Source organism: Ceraceosorus guamensis, assembly GCF_003144195.1.
Source record: "Ceraceosorus guamensis strain MCA 4658 unplaced genomic scaffold IE81scaffold_172, whole genome shotgun sequence".
In the NCBI taxonomy this organism is placed as follows: domain Eukaryota; kingdom Fungi; phylum Basidiomycota; class Exobasidiomycetes; order Ceraceosorales; family Ceraceosoraceae; genus Ceraceosorus; species Ceraceosorus guamensis.
The window spans coordinates 856-10,487 of NW_020290167.1; the positions used below are offsets into that span (position 1 = coordinate 856).

The 9,632-nt window shown below is 57.2% G+C and overlaps 4 protein-coding genes across 4 annotated transcripts; 1 reads left to right on the forward strand and 3 right to left on the reverse strand.

The window, feature by feature from the left end:
• Nucleotides 1-268: 268 nt before the first annotated feature.
• On the forward strand, nt 269-1,733 carry IE81DRAFT_68985 (hypothetical protein). The gene is made up of 3 exons (XM_025517545.1): nt 269-677; nt 899-1,540; nt 1,630-1,733. The coding sequence occupies exons 1-3, from the start codon at nt 408-410 to the stop codon at nt 1,687-1,689; spliced, it is 972 nt and encodes a 323-aa protein (XP_025366037.1). The 5' UTR covers nt 269-407; the 3' UTR covers nt 1,690-1,733.
• A 1,088-nt stretch (nt 1,734-2,821) lies between these two features.
• IE81DRAFT_354327 (hypothetical protein) lies at nt 2,822-3,381 on the reverse strand (the record flags this gene model as incomplete). The annotated part of the gene is made up of 1 exon (XM_025516659.1): nt 2,822-3,381. A coding segment is annotated over one exon (534 nt), but the record flags the coding sequence as incomplete, so codon positions are not given.
• Nucleotides 3,382-4,335: 954 nt separating this feature from the next.
• Nucleotides 4,336-5,206, reverse strand: IE81DRAFT_332731 (hypothetical protein; the record flags this gene model as incomplete). The annotated part of the gene is made up of 4 exons (XM_025515338.1): nt 4,336-4,362; nt 4,557-4,643; nt 4,716-4,827; nt 4,914-5,206. The coding sequence occupies 4 exons, from the start codon at nt 5,204-5,206 to the stop codon at nt 4,336-4,338; spliced, it is 519 nt and encodes a 172-aa protein (XP_025366039.1).
• A 1,017-nt stretch (nt 5,207-6,223) lies between these two features.
• Nucleotides 6,224-8,407, reverse strand: IE81DRAFT_327059 (NuA4 histone acetyltransferase complex, Eaf3/MRG15 subunit). Its single transcript, XM_025514996.1, has 8 exons — nt 8,043-8,407; nt 7,846-7,937; nt 7,472-7,736; nt 7,203-7,304; nt 7,046-7,134; nt 6,703-6,962; nt 6,555-6,639; nt 6,224-6,465 (listed from the first exon to the last, which is right to left on the reverse strand). The coding sequence occupies exons 1-8, from the start codon at nt 8,103-8,105 to the stop codon at nt 6,381-6,383; spliced, it is 1,041 nt and encodes a 346-aa protein (XP_025366040.1). The 5' UTR covers nt 8,106-8,407; the 3' UTR covers nt 6,224-6,380.
• Between the last annotated feature and the right edge of the window lie 1,225 nt (nt 8,408-9,632).

Below are 9,632 nucleotides of genomic sequence, written 5' to 3' on the forward strand. Positions count from 1 at the left end.
GTCGTGAGTTGTGAGTGTGAGTCAAAGTGTGAGTGGATGGAGCTGTCATGACGGTTTGGTTCACGCTTGCACCACACGCTCAAGCTCCCCAAGTCGAGCGAGATTCACATTGCGATTGCGATTGCGCATCCGTGCGTGCGTGCCTCCATTCGGACGAGTCAAGTCAGACAAGACACCGAGACGAGACGATCATTGCAGTGCAGTCACGAGTCAAAGGACGGAGAAGGGGAGGGGCCGTCGCTGCTCATCCAAGCATCGCATCCGCATCCGTGCAGCGAGCCTTTTTCTTCTGTGTGGGAGATTCATCTTGACAGGCAAGCTTACAGGGAGAGCGTTCGCAGTGTGGCGCACGGCAACACGGTGCATCCTCATCATCATCACACCATCGCATCGGATCAGAGATCAGGATGAGCAGGGAAGCAGGTAAGATACCGGGTGCTTCATCGCCGCCCCCTTCCTCGCATCCGCCGCAGCAGCAGCCAGATGAAGCTCGAGGAGCGCAGCAAAAGCCGAGCACATGGCTCGTCTCTGCACGCCGAACGAACGTCTGGCTGAGACGCATCTCTCACTTGTCCGCTTCCGCATTCGGCGTGTTTGTGATCGTACACATCAGCGCACCCGTCGTCGCTGCCATAGCGCCACCCAACTCTGCGCAAGAATGGGCAGGCAAGACGATGGTGAGTCGGAGGGAAATCCGAGCTGCAAAGATCGAGGCTGGTAGGGGAGAGATCCCATGCAGGGTTCGGTCTTGCCCTCCGCCGAAACAAGATGCGGCGGGGCGAATTTCTCATCGCGCTGTGCGCATACACCCTTTTGCCATATGCATGCGCATCCTCTTTCCCTTGTTATCGAGCGCCCCCTGCTGACACTCTTTCGCTCGGCTCTGCTTCTGCGTCAGCTTCTGGGAAGAGTGTATTATCAGGGCGCATGGTCTGAGCCTGTGCTGGTCTGGGCAATGCTCGGAGCGCACATCAGCTCTTCGCTGTCCAGGCGGCTATTGAGATCCACCGCTTCGACCACCTCTCCCGTCACCCAGCGATTCAAGGCACCCTCATCGCATACCACCAGCGCTATCATCCTCCTACCCCTCCTCGCGCTTCATTCCCTCACCACTCGTCTGATGCCCGCACGAAAAGGGATATCCGAAGTGCTGGATCATTCTTTCGTAGCCAGGGGGTTCCAAACATGGCCCTTGCTCAATTGTTGCTCGTATGCGGCCCTGTTAGGAGCCATGCTGATTCACAGCATAGGTGGCGCACGTCGCATCTACTCGACATGGAGACCGACCCTGCGCTATTGGAGACCCGGCCGTGACTCGAAAGCTGCTGCTGCTGCGTCAGATGCGCTGCTGGATCCAGCAGCGCGCAAAGACGAAAGAGGAGCGCGAGCTCTGGCGAGAAAGATGGATGCGCGCATCAATGGCAAGAGGAGGAGGGACGCCACGCTGCTTGGAGGAGGTATCGCCTCGCTTTGGCTAGCTCTGGGATTGACAAGGATCGTAGCCGACGGCGCAGATGTGGGACCGGTCATGTTGGAAAAGGTGAGCTGCTGCTGCTGCGACCGACGTCGACGGATGGTTTTGCGCTCCATTACTCTGACACGAATCGAGCCCCTCTCGTGCGTCGAAAGTACGACGCTTGCTATCTGGCTGTATGGCCTTACAACGTAGTGCGCCGAGTCGGACGCTAGAAGCTCATCGATCATCGATTGAGCCAGATCCTCTTTGCCGACGCAACGACCACTCTCCCGTCAGCCTGTAGTGATACCTTTTTCCTGCTCACCGTCCGACAAACAGCCTGCCCTGCCTTGCTGCTGCGACTTTGATATGTATCACGCCGCTCTTCTTCGGTATTGAAGGTTCGTATACCACTTGCGAACTCCATCGCCAAGCGCGGGCATCATCGTTTCGCGTTTGCGTTTGCGATTCGGTTGGGCATGGCTGCAGAGCGTGGAGCGACATGAATGGGGATCGGAGAACCTCTCGTCTTGAAGGGTGATTATCTGACAATGGCGAGGGGGCGAAGTTCTCGCATTGGGAGGAGCGGAATGTTTGGGCAAGATGCGAGAGAAGGTTGGCATGACTGTTGTACTTGCACATCGACAAAGTCGCCAAGTAGAATTCTCGGAGTGAGAGTGCAGCCCTCCTTTCCATCGTGTATGGGCCATCTTTGTATCATCCCATCGCAAACATTTCAGGCGCCATGGCGTCTTGCAGGAATTTCCTTGGGGAGCGGGCGGGTCAAAGCGCGAGCATGAGTTGTGATTCGACGAGTGAAAGGCCTTCCTCGCGTGGCCTGATCCCCCCCTCTCTCGGGGCGCTCACCTCGATCTCTTTTCGAAGGGCTTTCCAGTGCGTCCTCAAGCTGGCCTTCGTTCGCGCGTGGCCTGAAGCTTGCTCTGAATGCCAAGTGGACGGGCGGGGGATGTTCCCCAGGTGGAGGGATTCGCGCATGAGCGAAAAGCCGCATAAAGTGGTCAGGAGAGATCTGGAGGGAACAGCCAAGACTCTTGCTCGGGTCTCTTTAGCCAACACAGACTGCCCCGTGCTCACCAATCTCGGTAGCCAATGCGCTGCGAATCGCAAAATGTAAAACGGCAACGAGGAGCGTGTTAGTCGCGAGTACGTTTGGCTCAGGACGACGTCGTGCACGTGCATGCGCGTGGTGTGCATGCGCATATTTGTTGGCGATCACGCATGACGACGACGAGGCCAAGTCGATCGACGCGGTGCGCGTGTCATGATGACGGACGACAAGATGGGGGGGGGGCAGCGATGGGAATTGGGGAAGCAAGATTCAGCGGTGCGGGGGCCCACGCAGCCTCACCTCCAGTCGGGTTTGAACTGATTCATGATCGCCTTGACCCAAACCTCATCTTCTTGCCTTGTCCAAGGCACGCTTTGCGCTCCCCCTTTGCCCCCTCCCGCCGCCGCGGCCGCCATCTCGCCCTTTGCCTTTTTGGGACGAGGCTGCTGCTGGAGGCTGCATGCTGCTGCTGCTGCTGCTGTGCGCGACTTGCACTTGGTCGGCGTGGCTGGCACGCAGATGGAGGTCGAAGCTTTGTCTCGCACGTCTTTGTTTGCTTCTTCTTCTTCTTGTTGTTGTTCCTGCTTGCAGATGGACGAGGCTGCACGTTTGCGAGAGGAAGAGGTTGGCGTGGATGCATGGGTGGACATTGTGAAGCCCTTGAATGCAGATGGAATGGCCAGCTAGGGGATGCTTTGCGAAGGCGAGCAAAGTAAGTATGAATATTCCAGCTCCTTCGACGAGTCACGAGCCACGAGTCACGACTGCACTCGACAGTCACTGGGAGAGTGGAGGATTGCGAGAGGGAATGGTGAATCAAGATGACGGCTGGAGTGACGGGCGAGGTACGGGTCGACATGCACTTGGATGGGAAACGCATTCATGCGTGCGTGCAGCATTTCTTTTTCTCTGCCCCAAACGTCGGCAAGCGAGCAGTCTCCCATAAAGAAGTTCTTGGCCATCGAGCAGCACGCGCAACCTCGACCGCAGGAACTGCTATGCACACGCTCGAAAGGGGGGGAGATACACGATAATAAGCTCATCTTCCGTTCATCCCACAAATCTGCGCCTGGAACATCTCGTCGAGTCAATCACGAATGGAGCAATCAACATGCCTTTCGCGTGTTGTTTGAATCTTGCTGCGCGGGCGCGTTCTTTGGCCGTTTTTGCGCGTACGCGGGCCATATATGCTGTCTGACACTCACAACTTAATTACTATGAGATCACATTGCTTTGTGACAACGAACGAATTACGAATGTCGAATGTGACGTGACGAAACGTCGATCGAGCATGCGCAAGTGTCTGTCTCATCCAGCAAGTTGGAGAGTAGATTGCCGCAATCGCAATGCAGCAGCGCAGCGCAGCGCAGCGTCCACTTCTCAGTCGATCGTGGGTACGTAGCACTCGGCGTGCTTTACGGTCTGTCGCTGCATAGTCATTCGATCACGGTTCGTCGCTGTAGACATGCAGATCACAGATGCTATATGCAGGACATCACCCACATCATGGTGATATGCAGCTTCCGCGCGTGCCGTATACCACGGATCTCTCGCGTGCGATGGATGGGCGTTTTGCAAATGAGAAAGAGATTCGACGAGCCCCATATACGCGAGAGCAAGTGAAACACAATTGAAACGCGCTGGTAACGTTGATTCAGATTGGAAGACAGCCATGCAGCAGACGATGTGCATGGGTGCGAATGATGACTGAGATGATCTGCGAATCTGCTGTTGGTCAGGTACGTACTGCCCGCGCGGAGCGACTTTATTTTGCCTTGATTCTTGGCACGCATGGGATGCATTGCATCACTTATTCTTCACGATTGTACCATGTAATCTTGGTGAATCATATAGCGACATTGATGCGCGCGCGTTCAACCATGACGACGTCTAACCACGTCCTTTGCCGTCGAATCAAGACCACAAGTGCGGGGTCATGATGGGAGACAAAAGCACAAGCAAAATGTCCGTCAGAATAGAGTGAAGCGGAACCATCTGCTCTGCGGCTCGCTCGCGATGCCTATAGCTCACCTCGATATCCTTTCGAAGCGATTTCCAGTGCGTTCGCATGCTGCTGTCTGCGCGCTTCGCTCCGCACTGTTCCTCTGTCAAGAATTGCTTTCGGACGTGAGAGATATGTTCCCTACCAAAACTTTGGGCAGCAATAGAGATATCTCTCGCTTGACTCACCCAGCTTGCTAGATAGAGCGCTGCGATTCGGGGGGAGGTTGATATTGCCTCACGACACGTCAGCTGCATATATGCCTTGTTTTGGTCATTCGCCTTCTTGTGCTGTGGACGACTGCATAGCCCCAGTGCCGCGCGAATGCGGATTGTTCTCCCCCCCTCGCCCCCATGCACCCCCTCATCTCTAGCAACCTCGCTCACCCAAAATTAGGTTTGTAGTGCTCCAGCATATCCCTGATCCACAACTCATCCTCCTCTCTGGACCAAGCCACACCACTTCCCGCGCCGACGCTGCCCTCCACTCTGGGCTTTTTGGGACTTGTAGCAGCAGCAGCAGCAGCAGCAGCAGCAGCAGCAGCAGCATTAGCTGTCGTGCTGCTGCTGTTGCGCTTTGCCGACGCGACCTCCCTCGTCTCGCTCTGCTTGCACCCCACACCCCCCACTTTCCCATGGGCATCAGCTTTCCGCTTGCTCGGCGTCCGAGGCGTCGACATTGTAGAATTGCGCCTCGGGGCACAGAAAGTGTGTGAGAGAGAGAGAGAGAGAGAGAGAAAGAGAGAGAGGAGCAAAGGCGGCGAATTGGACGGAGATGTCAATGAAGCCCTCGATCTGGTGGATGCTTGACAGCAAAGCAGTCACGGTGGCACGTAGAGTGCAGTACGCAAGATGGCACGCACGTCGGGGTGTGGGGGATCGTTTGAAGGGATCAAAAGGATCAAGACTTGGAACTTGGCACGATTGCAAGGCCAAGAGAAAATAAACCTCTGTAGGCATCCATCAGGTCTTCGTAGAGGAGAGCTGCAAGACCGGAGAGATCGAATTCCCTTGATTGTAATCGTCGCAATCACAAATGCTGCGTGTCGTTCGCAGAGACAGGCTGGATGCCGCAAACAACAGCACGTACGCTCCCTTTGCCTTGTGCAAGCAGCAGCTGCGCCCACGCACGCACACTCGTGACTGCTTCACGCAGACAAGACGAGTCGCCGTGCAACGTGAACGTCTGACACGCGATTGCGCCAAGTCCGAAACAAATCACGGCACTCACGACTGTCACAATCATGATCGTCCATGCTGCGGCGAAGCGTAGCACGCCCATCGCGGCTTGACCGTACGCGACCCAATCTGAACCGTCGGAGGTGCGCGCGCATCTCTCGTCTCGCCTTTTGATCACTCGAGTGTGGCTGCTCGTGTCTCGCGAGTCGCTGGATCGCGCATCGCGCATCGCAGCCCCGCGTGACCACGCGCATTTAATTGAATCACGGATGGCTGCATCGATCGACGCTGCGTCTTAATTGCACGATCCATCGTTTCCCGAAGCAGCAGCAGCTAGGTCGGCCTCCTCAGCATCATCAGCTAGGCACGCCTAATCACATCCCGCACGCTGCATGGCGGCGGTGACGCATGAAATAGGTGGAGCAAGGGAATTGCCCGATCGCATCGGACCCCGATATCTTTACCTCATAAGTGACAAAGGCGGGGAGGGGGGGGGGGGGGGGGGGGGGGGGGGGGGGGGGGGGGAAAGAAGGGTCTTTTTGAGACGTAGCTGAATGGGAAATGGCCGCGTGTGTATGGTGTGGATGAAGGGGGCAGCGAGGTCGATTCGATTCGAAGCGAGCCATCTCGTATGGGCCTCGCGCCGCACTGCTGCTGACAATCGAATGTCGAAGACTAGATGTGCGTGCTCCGGGCATAAGCAGGAGAAGCGTGATCGTACTCTTGCACAAAGATTCGCTTTTGATTCTTTGCCATGAAGCTGCTCCAAACGTGATGCCGCATCCGAATCAGTGCGAGAGCTCGGCACGAGCGTCTTGGTTGCCCGCGCGCGCGTCCGCCAACACTCACCCCAAGAATTCGGACAAGTGCTCGCGCAGCAGGCTCACAGAATCCGCGTCCATCGTCGTGTGCGCGATGATACCCGGCAGGTTTACTGCCGAACAAGCGAGGGGCTCTAATCAGAATACAAACACAACGCGAGCGCCGAACCACTCACCGAACAATCGCAGCAAATGCTCGGCGCCGTAGCACTCGCTGGGCTCCAGCTCTACAGGAGACTCATTGGCGGCACCAGCGGCAGCAGCAGCAGCAGCAGCAGCCGCCGCCGCCTTGCCATTGACCGCCGTAGAAGCGTGTCTTTTCCTCAGCTCCACGTATTGCGCCCGCTCGAAGCGATACAGCAAATTGTTGCCCAAAGACTTGTCAAAGTAGAGCTTGAGACCCGACAGGACCTCATCCACCACTGCCGGCAGACGCCTGCGTCACGAGAGAACACACGTCAGGCTTCAACAGCCTCACAGCACAAGGGAATGCGCGATCCTGACTTGCGCCTTGCTCACCCAGCCTTTTCCTTTCGCCCCTGCATGTAGTACTCCTTGTACTCGTCGAGCAAATCGCCTACTGTGGGCTTGCGAGGTAGGGGTACAAGCTGAGGGGCAGAACGTGCGATCAGCGCGCGCTCTTCCACGCAAGAAGCTCGCCTGACGGTGGACGCACCTGACCCTTCTTTGTGATGTTCTCCCAATCATCGACCAGCTGCAGCTTGAGAGCGTCCGGAATGACGAGTTTGATTTCTGGTCGCTTGACATACTCGTCCTCCTGCGAGTGCATGCGTGAGAGAGGGCGATCAGGTCGTGGATCGCGAGCGATCAGCCAGCTCGGCCGAGTTCCATCATGGATCGCGAGCGATCAGCCAGCTTGGCCAAGTTCCATCCCAAATCGAGGTCGCGCTCACGCTGACACTGACGCTGACGACCTCCACTCACATTCTCCACAGTGTCCCTGCCCCTCTTTGTACCTCTGGACTCTTTCTTTGACCGAGCTGCACCCTCGCCATCTCCATCAGCACCACCGGCGCTCCTCCTACCGCCTGCTGCGGCTCTGCTGCTACTAGGTCCAGCATCATTGGCAGCAGCAGCAGCAGCAGCGGCAGCAGCTTTGGATTTGCGAGCTTCGATCAAAGCTTTTTGCTTCGCCTTGTTCTCCTCGTTGAGCTTCAGCAGACGCGATTCGGGCACCCACTCGTCCCACCTACGCGGGTGAATGAGCAGCAGGTCTTTTGAGCGCCGCACCACCACCTCGAGAGAGAGAGAGAGAGAGAGAGAGAGAGAGAGCCTGCAGCAACGCCTTCCACACTCACGACTTTTTCCAGCCATCGTAGTGCACGAAAAAGTGTGGACCCGTCGCTCCCTGCGTATTCTCATCTCCTGTCCACTTCTCCGCCTTGAGCACCTGGACGACGGCCCCCCCCCCGGAGTGTTGACATTGTTTCAGCAAGGGCCGCGAGACGCGCGCACGCAAAGATCGTGAAAGCGAGATGCTTCCCCAGCAACGCACCTTGGCTTGGTATATCAAGGGACCATGAAAACACAGCACCTTCTCGTCGACTGCGTACAGCATGACTCTGTTCCTCCGAGCTGACGTCCTTGAGCCTCTTGTTCTTGCTACTCTTGAGCTGGTGGCCGCTAGCGGAAGCGAGAGCAGAGGTTGGCGGATGTGCAGCAGATGGGCAGATGCTGCTTGTGTGCGATGGATGACCACGCGGTGACTCGTGACTAACAGTTGGTCCCTGGAATCGTGAATGTTCGTCTCTTTCACCAGTAGTGACGCCAAGTATTCAAATCACAATCTTGAATGCCAAAAGAGTAATCATCAAAGGTGAATTGTCTCGGCGTACGCGAACAATCGAGGGAGCCAGGAAGTGAGTTACGATGGAGTCGCACGCACGCGTGCGATCAGCAGCAGGTACGCAGCATACGCGCGCTACACCCGCCGCGCGGCCGCCCATGCATCGCGTCCCTCTGCGCGCGCGCGTGAACTCAAACCTCCAAAACAGCTTATTCTGCATGCGCGCCGCGCGACGCGAAGAGCGGCGGGATGCTGTGCGCGTAAGCGCACTGACCATGCGATCAAACAACGGTCTGGCATGCGCCATCTCCAGCATCACGGTCAACAACAGCATCATGATCCAGCAGCACCAGCACAAGCATGCGGAAAAATGCTCGAGATCCAGTTGCAGGGGCGAGTTTCGGTCACGCGGACGCCTATAGCTGATGCTCGTCGTGTCCGTGCCACGGCTGATGCGTCCGGTGAACAAATCGAGAAAATCCACAGAGTCACAACAGACTCGAGACCTCGCAAAGTGAGGCTGCACAGCCAGCGAGCCTTTTGCCTGCTGCTCATGCAAGGGGGGGGGGGGGGGGGGGGGGGGGGGGGGGGGGGGGGGGGGGGGGGGGGGGTTCCCACGCTCAACACAAGCGTTTCCCCTGCCCAATCAAGACGTGCTGCATGCACGACACAAAGTTTCGTCCGAGGCGACAGAGCCCCCCTCTTTTATCCCCCGCTCTCGAGTCTGAACCTCCTCGCATCCCCGCCCGTCTTTCGTTGTGGAGGGGATGGAGCGAGAGATGAGCGCAGTGTCGGTGTCGGTGCAGCGACCAGGATGACGACGTCTCAGCAGGATGGCCAGCGCGCAAGTGTCGGAGCTTGAGCAGGCCACCCTCATCCGACCCCGCTCGCTCACGATCTGCCCCCTCGAGTGTCGGCTGAGAATGTTAATCAAGATGTAGCCTTCACTTCTAGCTGGGACTTGGAGAAGGGGTCACGCGCAGAGCGGTCGGGTTCACGCGATACACGATTCACGATTGTTAGTATGATGCAGGGCGCTTTCTGGATGTCCCTTGGCCGAGGCCGACTTGCCTGGCCCGACGAGAGACGAGGACGCATGGTTGGCTCATACCGTGCGGCACACAGCACGACGTACCAATCGACTCCAGTCCGTCACCCGAGAACGTAATCGTCTCACGGCTTTTGCTTCGCCCTGCTCCGGGCCATCGCTTTTGCGACTCGCGCGAGAGCCCAACGTGACGAAGCGATACAAGTCCACGTCTGCTCGCGCTCAACGTGACGAAGCGATACAGTCCACGT